Consider the following 15,100-nt stretch of genomic DNA (forward strand, 5'->3'; position numbering starts at 1 on the left):
AATGAGATCTTCTGAGAGAATTGTTGAATAGATACACAAATGTTCTAGAATGTTTGATTATGACATCATACTATGACATCACAAATGTTCTAGAATGTCTATTATGCCATGATACTGTGACATCACAAATGTTCTAGAATGTTCTATTATGACATCATACTGTGACATCACAACGGAACATGTTTGAGTTCCATTTGAATAATATAAATAATGTTTGGTAAGGCTGTCCCCGAAGCCTGTTTTTGGGATTCAAACTGCGTCAGGGTTCTTCGAACGGACGTTCGAACCTTCGTTTTTAATTTAAAAAGTAAAATTAAAAATTTTTATATATTTTTATATTTTTTTTTTATATATTTATATATTTATATATCCTCAAACTAAATCCTCAATTTGAATAAAGTGATTCAAACTTCGTCAGGGTTTTTCGAACGGACGTTCGAACCTTTAATTCGAACGTCCTTTAATTATAATTAAAAAATAAATAATTTAATAAAAGAAAATACTTTTTTCACCGTGAAAATGGGCAATAACACTGGCGCCAGGAAGTAAAGATGGAAAAACAGTGTGGCAGTCAATGAGTTAAGATTCTGGATGGATTCTGCCATGGTTACACTGGGGAAAAACAGCAACGTTGTATTTTCGAATGATTATGTTTGCATGTCCAAGTTAAAAGGAAACGCCGCTTTGGCAGGAAAACGCGTTTCCCTAGCGGCAACGCTGAGGGGGTGTTTTCGTTTTGGAAACTCGCTGGCAACAGTGCCATGTAATTTGCGCAGATCAGATACGGAGCCGTTCTTGCTCAACGCCCATGCGCAGTAGAGACCGACGCCAAATTCTCCCCTGGCTGGACCTCGACTCCGTCCATTAGTCCAAACATCAGAACTATTTCTGGGAGTCACTTGCAATATCGCCCTATAATTAATATAATTTGCTGTCTCCCGACACCAACCGGCCATATGGGGAGGCTATACAGCATAGGTGTCAAACTCACGGCCCGCGGGCCAAATCCGGCCCGCCACGTAATTTGATGTGGCCCCCCAAGAGCTCAGGTAAAAAAAAAAAAAAAAAAAAAAAAAAACGTTTTTTTTTTTTTTTTTTTTTTTACATTAATATTGGGTTAAAAAATAGCAGTGTTAAAATTGTGGGTTAATGCGTTAATAAAGCTTTAACTTTGACAGCCTTAGTTATTACACATTCTTACACATACATGTATGTTGAACATCTGAGGTAACAAAGGAAAAAAGCCAAAAGCACTTACTCCTCAGACATTCTTTGACAATTTTACAGCCCAAAATACAAAAAAGATCCAGGCGGAATAGGTAACAAAGGGTTGAAGAAATATTGTCTGAACTGTCAGATGCAAACTGGCTGTGTGACATAACCGAGCATCTCGCTCAATTGAATAAGAAGCTGTAGGGACGCAAACAAATCCCACCCAAAATTTGACCAATATAGTTGTGAACTGAGACAACCCTTATTTTGTTATTTTTGAGTACAGTTACAGTTGTGTGTTCATGCAGACACATAATAGCAATTTCATTACGAATTGAAAATGGGGGACCCTGATGTAAACAAGTCGAAAGTCTTTCTCTGGTCTGCATCCCCTTAACAATTGTGTGTATTGAGCTGTACTGTACTGTACCCATTCTGCAATCTGTTAATTAAAGTTAATTAAACTATCTTCCATTAGTTGGATGTATGGCCTCTGCAAGGTTGTGTGCAGCCATTTGTTTTTGTAACATCTGCTACATCTGTCCCACGTGTTCTTTGCAGCTCACAGTGGTTAGTTCTGCCCCTCTTGACTGTGACAAAAAGGTTTTGAACAAACTTAATGTCATAGCTTGTATTTGATGATATTCTTCTTTGTTATTTACTTGAATGGTTTGATCATTGATTGGTGGAGTAATATGGGGTTCTGATAAACTAAAATTATTTGTTAAAATAACATAAGCTAACATATATTTTTACATTTATGCAAATTATATCCAATATGTATAACTTGAATAAGTAATAAATACAGAAACACCATGTTTAACAATATGTAAATGTGTAGCTACATTTATTTTACATTACATTAACATTTATACGGTCTTTGGCCCTTTGAGGGCAACCATAATGCTGATGTGGCCCTCTGTGAAAATGAGTTTGACACCCCTGCTATACAGGATGCCTATAGCTTATTCCCAGCGGAAGAGTGCTGCCGAGTGCTTCCGCGTTTTCCCTGATTGGCTGCGACACGCCCGAGCGTCAGAGCTTGCGGCATTATGTAGCCGTAATCCCAGATGTTTTTCATTCGACGCTTAGCTCAACTGGCAGCGCTGCGGTCCTGCGGTCCGTTGGTGACAAGTTCGAATCCCTTCAATTTTTTTTTTTCTTTTTTAACATGCATTCTTTCGCCGGTTAAGTTTAGGCATGTTAACTTAAGGTTAAGGTTAAGGTTAGGCATTGTTTCGGAGTTGGTTATGGTTAGAAGGGTTAAGTTTAGGCGCTGTTAAGGAGCTGGTTAAGGTTAGAGTTTGTCTTAGAAAATGGCAATATTCTTTCGGAGTTGGTTATGGTTAAGGTTAGGCATGGTTAAGGTTAAGGTTAGGCATTGTTTCGGAGTTGGTTAAGGTTAGAAGGGTTAAGTTTAGGCGCTGTTAAGGAGCTGGTTAAGGTTAGAGTTTGTCTTAGAGAATGGCAATAGACAGCCTATTTCCGCGCTGCGGCGCGAGGCAATAGACAGCCTATTTCCGCGCTGCAGCTCTCTCGCGCTGCCGTGGTCACATGGGCGTCATGGCCAATCAGAGAAAACGCGGAAGCACACGACGCACTCTTCCGCTGGGAATAAGCTACACGCATACAGGATATCAGCTGCGTCCTCCTCAGATTGCTTATTCATGTGTAACACGCATGGTTATTTCCAGTGTTTACAGCAGAGCTGTCCCAAGTAGCTGCGGCTACCAACATGTTGTCAAGTTATTGTTATAAGGAGCCCAGTCCAAACTACAACAGTCTGCATACCCTTAACAATTGTGTGTATTGAGCCGTATTGTATTGTACCCATTCTGCAATCTGTTAAATAAAGTTTTCATCCATTTCTACTAGCGTTAACGTTACTACGTTAATAGCCTTGATGCTAACTATATACATGGAGAATGCCATTCACATTAGCATGTAGCTAACAACATCGGAGATCTTTTTGTGAGACTAACCTATCCGCTCTTGGTGGTAAATTGTGTTGATGTTGGTTGTTTCATCAACAAATGAGAGGCAGAACACACAGTGAATGTATCCGTTTTTGTTTATTGCACTTTGTTTCTTGCTGAAAAATAAATGCTACGTTGCTAAATGGCTAAATGGCTCACGCAAGGTATTTAAAGATGGTGGACTGTTGTTTTTTAGCAGGAAGTATAGTGGCGCGTTCAACCTTTCTGATTGGTTGAAAATGGCCTTCATGTTTGAACTACATCGCCACCTACTGCTTTGGCATTGTACTACATGTATACATCACTCTGTGCACAGGAGACAAAACGACGTCTAACTTGCCTGCCATTACGTAGCGTTCTGAAAAACGAAACAGAAACGAATCGTTCTGGCCCTAATGTAACCGCAGCCTAACGCTCTTCCACCTCTACACCTACCACTGAGGTGCCCTTGTGCAAGACCCCCAACTGCTCCAGTGAAACCACTCGCGAACAGGAGTTGGCCTGTGGTTGCACTGGGCAGACCCCAGGATTGATTGTGTGTAACTTTATGAGAGTGAAAAATGCGGATGCTCAACAAAAACAAAAGAAAAAGAGGAGTCAGTACTTTTGGAAGCGCTGTCCGCATCCAGCACCATCTGGAAGGCGTCTGGAGCTAGTAGGAGACCCACGTTCACCAGCATGGGATTTCCATCTCTCACATCCTGGGGCTGGCTGTTCATAGACTGACAGAGAGAGACAGAGAAAAGTGCAGGTTTTAAGGGAGATGTTGATATGCTGTTTGCCTACTAGTGTACTATCTTGTCTCAGTAGAGTGAGTGCGCCACCTCACAACAACACATAATGGCTTTAAAAAGTTACGATCAAATCATGTCATGTTTAAAGGTGGATCTTGTAGTTGTACTGGGTTACCTGGCGAGAGAGAGGAGACTGATCAAGAGAGACGATCAAGGTATCCAAAAACATACGTTTTTTTTGTATTGAGTGAAGGTAGATATATGACATTATGACGTATAGCACTACTGCCGATGTTTCTGACCAGAGATCCCTTTGGGAATTAATGATGCCTCAATCTGGTCCCAAGTGACAAAGTGAGGATCAGAACCTGTTGCATAATCATCGCAGCTTGGTCCTCGACCCCTCGACCCTGGTGGAGGGTCCCTCTGAGCCGCAGGAGGTGGGCGGCTGAGGACAGGCGCTCTCTGAGCGTCCCCTTCTTCTCCAGCTGCAGGGCCTTCTGAAGGTGTGTCAGAGCGGCATCAAAGCGTCCCTCCTCCTCCTCCATCACTGCGAGCTCCGAGTGGACCTGGCCGCGAGTCTCAAGCAACATGCTGGGAGAAACATGGACAGACACACACACACAATATCAAAGCAGTGGACATTCAAGTATGATGCAAGTGCAAAAACAACACACACACACACACACACAATGGCCTGATTATTAGAGGATTTTCTTTTTTGGGTGTGTGTGCATGTGTGCACATGTGTGGGTATGATAGACATGCACATATACACACACATACTGTATACTCGCATGCATGCACACTCACAGGGCGCGATTTGTGAAGGAAAAAAACAGACGTTTAAATAATCTTTTTTTATGTATAAATAATTATATACTGTAATTATCCATATAAACAACAAAAGGTTGTTTAATGTTTTGTTTGTTTGTTGTTGTTGTTGTTGTTGTTGTTGTTGGTTTACATTCTTCTAAACCAAGGGATTTGTCCTCAAGCACTCGCTGAGAGATTAAATGAATCTCGTAGGGTAGTGATTAAATGCAGGACAATGTGTAAAGCAATATTAAAAACAATAAGCTATGGAAGAATATAGTTTGCATAATGTATAAAGCATTTGATCTAAATATAGCTTGATTAATTAACTCATTTATTTAAAGCACAGTAGGCTAAGTAGGTCAAACAGGGCAAATTGCTAAGCAGCAGAAACACTGCAGAACAGAACAGAAATTGTAGGCTGATTATGTCTTCATAGTCGTTACTGGGCACCCTACAGGGGAACACTACCCAAATGAACAATTCCAATGTGTTATTTCCATGGTCTGTGAAAGTTCAATCAATATTTTAACATGAGCTACCAGAGAAGTGAGACTCTGTGGTGGAAACAGAGAGGTTAATTGTGCGCATTGGTAAAATCTTCATGGTTGATACAAATGTATTGTTAAAGCATTGCTAATCAAATAGAAATTTAGCTTCAGGAGTTTAGTAGAGGACTTGGTTTCTCTGGCCAGGAGAAGAACCAAGCTCCGCCCCTCAATTCTATGAGCTTGCCTAAAGGAACACGCCAACATTTGGGGAAATTAGCTTAATGTATTCTCCAGAGGGAGACAAGATGATAGATACCAGTTTCCTCTCTGTGCGTTCAGTAGAAAGCTATCTGGCTGTATGTTAGCCTAGCTTAGCACAATGAATGGAAGTGGACATGACCAGTTAGCCTAGGCATTGTCCAACTAACACCTCTCCTGAAGGCTAACCGGTCATGTCCGCTTCCATTCATTGTGCTAAGCTGACATCACACATTTGAGTTCTAGCACTCAAGTTTTTGGATTTGGGTGAGAGTTGTTCATGATCACAAACATTTTTGTATTTTTCTTAGACCATAGGAATAACATAATAGGAATTCTGAAAATGACCTGAAATAACCTCTCCCAAAACACCAGTTTTGTAAATCCAAGATAAAGGTGTCAGCACCATGGAGAGTGCAGTGGGTGGGCCAGAGGAAACCAGGTCGGCTTGGACTTCAATATTTAACATTTATCCAAAAGCCACTTTTGATATCCTTCAGTAGCAGTCACCCCAACCTCACTCCGACAGCAGCCCCCATCTCCACCACTTTTACGCTGAGACAAGTGAAACTGAAAGTGCCGGGCTGTAGTTACTCATAACCGTCTCTTGGAGAGAGGAGGCACTGGCAAGCAAGGAGCAGGATTTGGAGAAATTCATGTATTTAATTTAATGCTGGAACGATAGTCTATTCTAAATCACCAGAAGGGGTTCATACCCTTCATACCCTGCACACGCACACGTGCACATGCACACACACATATCAGTGTGCCTATTGCCTAAAGCAGTGTTTCTCAACTGGTGGGTTGCGACCCAAAAGTGGGTTGCGGGGGCATTTTGAGTGGGTTGCGGATGTGTGTATAAAAAAGTAAAAAAAAACAATATATATATTATAATTCTTTTGCACTACCTATCTTTGTGAAAGTGGCTTCTCAGCTCTGGTCCAGCTGAAGACAAAGCAGAGGAACAGATTGGACATTGAGCATGACCTCAGAGTTGCTTTGTCTACCATCAGCCAAGACTCTTGTCAGGAGCAAACAACATCCCCAGTTATCCCATTAGTTCCCTGGGATGTTAAGCTAAGAAGTCTATTAAGAAGGATATATTATTTATTATTATTATTATTATTCTTTTATTTCATTGTGTTTTTAGCCCTAGTTGCACTTTTGTTGCAACCCCAGTTATCCCATTAGTTCCCCAAAACTTACTGTAGGTCTGTTATGTTAAGCTAGGAAGCATAATAATTTATTATTATTATTTTATTTCATTGGGTTTTTAGCCCTAGTTGCACTTTTTTGTGTTTATTTCATGTTTTTAACAGTACATGAAAGATTGTGTATTACTGCAATTTTTTAATTTTTTTATAAATCATAGTGGTTCAACAATTTGGGTCGCGACTTAATGACTAAGGAAAATGTTGGGTCCCGAGGCTAGACCAGTTGAGAACCACTGGCCTAAAGGATGGGTTTGAAGGGGGAATGCAACACCTCTGCACGTCTTCCAACACCCTAGCCACCCTGAGCAGTGCTGTCTTGATGTTCTTCTTCAGGTTGCGCTGCAGCAGGGGCAGACAGACGCTCCACTGGGTGGCACACACAGCGTGCATGGCCTGAGGGTCCCCCTCTCCCACAGCCTCCTGCAGCCACTGATCCAACATGCCTACCTCCCTCAGCCGCTCCTGTGGGACAACAACAACAACAACAACAGCAAGTTAAGAGAATCTCTCCTGCAGCAACGACGGTCTAGGAATCCCATGGGATTAACAGGCCAGAACATGGAGGATGTCATTGTCTCATGGACAGGACGAGGCTACCTCCACGTTCATTTTGGAATAGTCCCTCGTCTTCCCCTCTTTCTTCAGAAGTCGGAGTTCACACTGGACACACTGCATCGCTATGCGTTGGCCGACGGTCTGGATAGAATAAAAACACAGTGCCGATTTCAGGAGACAGGGCTCACGGAATTAGCATGGCACGCACTTCGGCGCTGCCTGGAAGAGCAGATGGCGTGTTTCCAAACAATTAGTCAGATTTCATGCCGAAGAGACATTGTTGCATGAATTGTTGCTCCTTATCTAAATCATACTGGCCCGGCACAGTGGTGCTGCTGGTATGTGTGAGCATGTGAGAGCTCAGAGCACAGATAGCAAAATACAATAGAACAAAGAACCTATTCAGAAACATGAGCTACCATTTCAAACCAAGTCTATTTCAAACTGCTGAGGGTAATGAAAAAGCACTGGGGCCGCTCAAGTGTAAAGCTCAACTTATTAATCACAACTCTTAACAAGTACCCTGTTGAGAGAGAGTGTGTCAAATTGCGCGCTACATTTGCATAATTGCATAACATTTTACATTTCAGAGCAGATCCATAGTAAATGCACGAGGGGCTGCATAATTATCGGTCACTCACGGCTTTTCCCACAAACTTCAGCTCTTTCAAACAGTCGGCAGCCATCTCCTGATGCTTCAGCTGCAAGGCCAGCATAGCTAGCTCCAAAAGGAAGGCAACTCTGCAGAACCAAGATAAAACATGGTTTAGAGAATTCACAACCATTCAACACAGTAATCTGAGCCATGTGACCAGCAGTGGGATTTCAATATGGGGATTTCTTGTAGTAAGAGTTTGAGGATACATTCACATAGGAACAGGGTCAAGAGCAACAAGGTGAGGTGCGGTCTGGTATCGGGAGATGAGATCTTGATGGGCGGGGGCTGGGGTGACACACCTGTCAGCTGGAGGGATAGGTGTCGGGCTCTGGCGAGGACTGAAGCTCTGGGCCAAAGCAGCCACCAGGAGGTTGAAAATCTCCTTAAGCTTGGCAGCTTCCTTCTTCGTCTGCTCATCCTGCTCTCCGCACTCCATTCTACTGTGGACGAGATGCATGTACAGATACTTACATGCTTGCTCATGCTTACAGGCGCCAAACAGCGCATAATCCTCAGGTGTAATAACCTCCAGTGTCATTCTGAGGATGGTAGGGCCTTGTGTGAGTCATGCTGTCTATGCCTATAGACCTTTTCAGTAACATTCCATTGCTAGGGGAACGGCTTGGGCCCAAGTGTATTTCCGGTCAGCAATTAGCGAACGCTGCAACTAAAGATGGGCGGATGTGGACTGTTTATGTTGTCACATTTGAAAAGATCTATAGCTGAGCTGAGTACATGCCTGTGGACAGGGTTGGGGAGCTGGGTGAGGTGAGGTGGGTAGTAACTAGGGATGTCCCGATCAAAATAGTTTGCTCCCGATCCGCTCCCGATCATGTGATTTTGAGTATCTACCGATACCGATCTTTCCCGATCCGATAAAAAAGAATTATAATTTTTTTTTCTTTCTCCCATCCCAATTTCTTACATTACATTCACCCTGAATGTTGACATTATCCAGGTGAAAAGTTTACTTCATTCAAGCAAGGCATTGCAACCAGAGTAATCTAAAAACTCCGCCTCCAACCTGCTGCTTCATGAGAGCAATGGCGCCATCGTCTGTAAAAATCAGGTGACTGCAAGTTCTGCAACTAGTGGATGTCCCTCATCCTTGACCATAAATCATTTGATGTATAATTAAATCAAAGGAAATGCGTTTGTTTTGGCAAAATTCTTCTGCTCTGTGTGACAATAAATAAATGAATGATATGCAATTTAAAACTTTAAAAAATTTGATTTATTACACCATATTATCAATTAAGCAATGCGAATTGAAATTTGGCCCCCTTATTACTCATGTGATCCGGATATGGCGTGAAACACAAAAAAAATATTCTAACCTACATAAATGGCATAGTCATACTCCCCTATTCAATAACAATGCACTCCTGATTGGAAAACAACATAATATCCAATCAGGAGTGCATATATTATAAGATACCCTAAATGGGAAAAGCAGGGCATACACACATTAGGAGATGTTTTCAACAAACGGGGTTTTTGTAGCTATAAAGACATACATAAAAAAAAAATTCTCACTAGTTCCACATATTATTTTTACACACAGTTATTGGTCTGTTTGAAGGCTCATGGAGTCCCATTAAGGATACCAATTGAGCACCACAGATATCACAAATTCTTCTATGAAAGAGAGACATCAAGAGGTTTCGTATCTGATTTTTATCATCAATTACTAACGTCCTCGTATGGAATCCTCCCCCTAGACTCAGTCTGGAGGAGGGATATACCAGACTTGGAAATTAATTTTGATTGGCAAGAAGTCTGGGCAAACGTTCGAATTGCGTCACGTAACCCGGACCACCAACAAATTAATCTTAACTATATTCATAGGATATACCTGACTCCTATAAGATTGAACAGAATGGGACTTAAACAAGACTCCAGATGTTCCTTATGTACAAATGGGGATGAGGGTACATTTATGCACATGTATTGGGATTGCCCACCAGTTAAGATATTCTGGAAAGAAGTGTCCCAGCAATTATCAAATTTCTTATTTCTGAACATACCTGTACACCCCTCTGTATTGCTGTTGAATGATGTTTTTGAGTTTGCAGTCCCTATACAGCTAAAGAGATTAGTTTTATCTGGTATCACAGCGGCTAAAAAGCTGATAGCATCACGATGGTTTCAACCGGAAAAAATTTGTCGGAAGGTATGGGTTCTTACATATCTCGATGTGATTTATCTAGAAATATCTACAGCAAGAATTTTAGGTGTCAGTGAAACCAAAATTGCAATGTGATTAGAAGTGGTGGAGGTGGAGAGAATAAAAGCTAGCATATGAATTGTAGTGCCTGGTTAGGAGCGAATGATAATGGATGGATTATCCAAGTGGGGGTCCGGGGGGGGTGAACAAGCGAGAGCATATATGTAGGGTATTAGATAGCAAGTATTAGGTGTATATCTCGTATACTACATTTATTTAAATGGTGATTTCATTGGATGTGTACTGTTAATGCTTGTATGTCTAATTTTATGTTATGTATAAAAAATAATAAAAAAAATAAAACACAAAAAAAAAAATCAAAACTAAGGCCTCAGTATGAGTTTAAGACATGAACATGGTCATGTTTGTTGAACTAAAAAAAAAAGTAATAAAAAATTTAATAAAAGAAAATCCAGATTTTTTTTCTTTTTTTTTCGATCCCGATCTTCTGAAAATCACGTGATCGGCCCCCGATCCCGATCACGTGATCGGATCGGGACATCCCTAGTAGTAACCATCATAAGCCAAGCTTAACTAGTAATGTATCCGGGCTGCAGCCTGGTAACCTTGTAGGCTGTGATGCCATGGGCTAACCAAGGCCCACTGAGGGTCCACGTTAGCTTGAGAGAACAGACACTTTAGAATGAACAAAAACCACAGCAGTTTACTGCAAAGTCCGACAGCTTCCCACAACATGGCAGACGGTAAACATACAGTATTGACGAAGGCATAGGTCTGGAGGACAGTTGCATTTGCTTCAGTGCTCATTACGCACTGAATCATGATGTTGTTAACTCGACCCGGCTGCACTTGTGGAGAACAGCGTTCAGACAGTATAAGTACATCAACGCATATTCCCTCAAACAACATTTTAAAACAATAGTGCCTCCAACAATTCTTCAAATGCTTAAAACATTTATTTATTTGAATATACATATACATATGTATACATATATTCATACATATAAATATACATACATACTGTATATATATATACAGTAAAAAAAACAGAGAGAGTCTGTTGTTGTCTAAGACACAGGACATACTGTACCGCCTACCTGAGCAGTGTGTGTGCACAGCGGAACCTCTTGCTTTTCATTTCGGCACCCGTGTTAACAGGTCAAAGCAGCCACACAGTGACCATGTTAACAGGTCAGAGCAGCCACACAGTGACCATGTTACCAGAACATTTATGCATGAATAAAATGTCCATCATTATCCATTGTTCCATACCTGGGGAAGCAAGCATGCCCCCTCGTGCTTCCTATCACTGTTCATATGCTTCCTAACATCCTCCCTATGCTTCCTTTCACACTTCATATGCTTCCTATCAACCTTCCTATGCTTCCTATAACCCTTACTATGCTTCCTATCACCCTTCCTATGCTTCCTATCACCCTTCCTATGCTTCCTAACATGCTCCCTATACTTCCCATCACCCTACCAATGCTTTCTAACTTCCTTCCTATGCTTCATATCACCCTTCCTACGCTCCCTAACAGAAGAGTAACCGTTAGTTTGCGAGTCACTGATCTGCCCCCCCCCACCGCCCCCTCCCCTCAGGGTGCTCCGAGATACACAGACTCAAGGCTAGCTTAACATGTCTCAACAAATGCGCATGTTAGTATTAATTAATGATTGTGCCATTATTGCTATCAAATGTAATGATTGTGAAATATTTCTGTAATGAGTTATATGTGTATGTACCAAGCATCCTTGACTTCCAGGGACAACGATGTAAATAAGTCATTGGCTTTTTCGTTCCTATCCTTGACAAAAGCAAATATGTGATGTAATGATCTGTATATGTTTTGTTGTCTAAATAAATACCTACCTACCTACCTACCTACCTACCTACCTACCTACCTACCTACCTACCTACCTACCTACCTACCTACCTACCTACCTACCTACGTATTTGAACGGAGAGAAAGATACAGTTAGTTGGGGGGAAAAAAGTGAGAGAGAGAGGAGAGAGTTGTTTTTTGCTACAACGCTGTATGGTAGCGTTAGTGAAGTGAATTACCAGTTAAAAACGGCATGGTAATATCGCCAAAGCCAGGAGAAGTGGAGTGACATACTCCAACACCGAAGACCAGCGTTTTGGACTATAGGAACCCGGTCCGTACGAGACCCCCTCTATCCAGTGACTACCCGACTGGTTGCATGCCCCAGGATATTAATGTGACCACAGGATATTATGTGATATGTTACATGTGTGTTTTTAAGTTACACATTAAATGTAATAATTCAACTTGGTACCCCTGTCCCCTCCAGTTAATAAGAGTGTCCGCCATTTTGTGTACATTTAATATATCATTTAGTATTTGCCAAGCTCATTATTTAAATACAGTCAGGGTTGTGTAGCCCCTTAGCTACAGTCTGTTTGTTATTTCTTCCCCTATAAGCGACCTTAGGTTTTATGAAAGGCGCTATATAAAACGAAGTTATTATTATTATTATTATAACATGTATAATTAATTAATAATAACCTTCACTAGAATATAATCTAATTATGAAATCAAATATAGGCCAGGGCTTTACAACTTAATAAAGAGATTTAATACAATTAAATGGGATATAAACGGAATATAGCACAATATATTATTGCATTGTATATGGTATACATTTAATTTAGTTTCTATCCTATTTAATATATATTCTTTATTAAGTTGTAAAGCCCTGGCGTATATCTGATTTCATAATTAGATTATAGTGAAGGAGAGGAGGTCTTATTAATCAATTATTAATTAATTTAATAATAATAATAACTTCAGAATAATAATAATCATGACATTGCATTACTGCTGATCACCTATATCAGAAATAAATGTTTACTGTATTGATCATCATCTCAGAACCAATCATTTGAAATGTCAGCTAGCCTTATTTCTAAATCACGCGTTGCGAAGGCCATTGGCACTCGGCTTTATATTTCTCGAACAAGTTAGATACTGTTCATAACTCATAAGATCTATTTTCTTTAGTATTCCGTTCATTTTGTATTGTATTTCGTTTACTTCATAATGTATAGAGGAGTGCAAAATAATAGAATCTTTATTGTCATTGTTGGTCCAACGGAATTGAGTTTAGAGCATCACCACATACAAACATACTGAATATAGCATGTATAAATAATAACATCGATAATATAATATCAATGTCTCAAGTGCAATAGTGCTAGTGCAAATGAATAGTATGACAGTCCAGTTGAGTTAATGGATGGAGTGATTTCTTGATTTCTAATTTCTCAATTTTTTTTGGACAGCGCTAAACTTGACAGCGCGCTACATTTCAACACACATTTCTGCCAGGAGCGCTGTCAGGGGGGCAGAGTGCGGACTGCTCTCGAGCTACACATATTGGGCGTGTCTGCGCTGGTATCTCATCGAGCAATGTGCTTTCGTGGATACCTCGCTGACGCAGAGCAGGCTCCGCAAATGCAATTTGCTTCGCGCAAAACACTCTCTGAGTGTTTATTAATTTTTTATTATAATTATTTTTAATTCTATTTATTTTTGGGCTTTCTGTATTTTCCACCCATCCCAATTTAGTCGTTATGCCAATTCCCTTGCTGGTCGTTGCGCGCATTGCCCCACTGTCGGCCTGGGGAGGGTGTAGAACTACCACATGCCTCCTCCGATACATGTGGAGTCGCCAGCCGCTTCTTTTCACCTGACAGCGAGGAGTTTCACTGGGGGGGAATGTAACGCATGCAGAGGTTCACGCTATTTCCCCCAGATTCCCTCCCTGCTGAACAGGCACCCCGACTGACCAGTAGGAACCGCAGTTTACAATGACCAGGACACATACCCCGCCGGCTTCCCACCCGCTAACACTGCCAATTGTGTTAGTAGGGACGACTGACCAAGCCGGAGGTACCGCTGACAGTTGGATTAGATCCCAGAGTCTCTGCGGTGGTAGGCGAGTGCTTAGTCCACTGCGCTACTCAGCCGCCCGAAAAGTGAGTGTTTTTGTGTGTTTGTCTGTCTGTTTGTCTGGCGTGCCACCTGGTGGAGATTTCTAGTTTCATCATGTCCTGCAGAGGAGACTTTCATTTCCAATATGGTGTCATGCACTTCTTTAGAGGTATGAGAGAAAACGGTGCTTTTTCAATGTATGTGATGTATAGATTGGGGAGAGATGACCACAGCTAAAATGGTAGATCGAAATGTGCATGGAAGCAGGAGACGGTGATAGAACGGTGACCAGCGGATTGAATACACTGCCAGCGAGGGTGTTTTGTTTTGCATTCCTTGGAAGAACACAGATAAGAGTGTACTGTAGGCCCAGGAGGGAGAGGTTCATCTTAATGAAACGTGAGTTTATTAGTGTTAAAGGTTATGCAGTTGTCATGACAACACGTCGCATGACAACCAGAAGGCGGGGCCGTCGTTGCGACGACGAACATCTATAAATCGAACGGTGTTTCCGGGTGTAAGGCAGACTAGAATCTGACCGAGAGCGAGTAGGACTGAGATCACACAGAGGACTCTTCTCTCCTCTCATCACGAGAGAGGGGGGGGGGGGGGGGGGGGGGAGGAAGAATGCCACGACATCAGTAGCTTCGGCTACCACGAGGATGGTCTTAGGCTAACGAACTAGGCCTGACCACTATTGGACTGAATCACAAAAGGACGATAGACGAACACACCGAAAGATCATTAGAATAGACTCTTCAAGGACGATACAATTTGATAACATCTGATAACATCTGATTGAGGTTCTGTTTATAGCAATAAAACAACGCTTTTCCTCATAAGGTATCTCACGGTGTCGAAGTGTCGAATTCTTACGGAGGTGGAGAAGTATTATGGTTTATGGATTGCACTAACGGGGGGGAGATAAGGATCTTATCTACCAGTATCGGAGACGTCAGGACCATTAAAAGTACACAACGCAGAGGAATTGGATGGAGGGCCAAACAGACGAAGACGTGATACTGGCCAGTTTGATCAG

General features: G+C 41.6%; 1 protein-coding gene across 1 annotated transcript in view; it reads right to left on the reverse strand.

The window, feature by feature from the left end:
* The window catches only part of cfap46 (cilia and flagella associated protein 46), a gene marked incomplete at both ends in the record, with an annotated part of 296,072 nt that overhangs the window by 241,911 nt on the left and 39,061 nt on the right, over positions 1–15,100 (reverse strand). The window contains 6 exon segments of the mRNA XM_084321923.1: positions 3,793–3,910; positions 4,291–4,516; positions 6,973–7,163; positions 7,299–7,397; positions 7,898–7,997; positions 8,214–8,354. Of these exon segments, the coding sequence (XP_084178049.1) occupies positions 3,793–3,910; positions 4,291–4,516; positions 6,973–7,163; positions 7,299–7,397; positions 7,898–7,997; positions 8,214–8,354 (875 nt within the window).

This window comes from Notolepis coatsorum (assembly GCF_963971535.1).
Source record: "Notolepis coatsorum genome assembly, chromosome: 9".
Classification (NCBI taxonomy): domain Eukaryota; kingdom Metazoa; phylum Chordata; class Actinopteri; order Aulopiformes; family Paralepididae; genus Notolepis; species Notolepis coatsorum.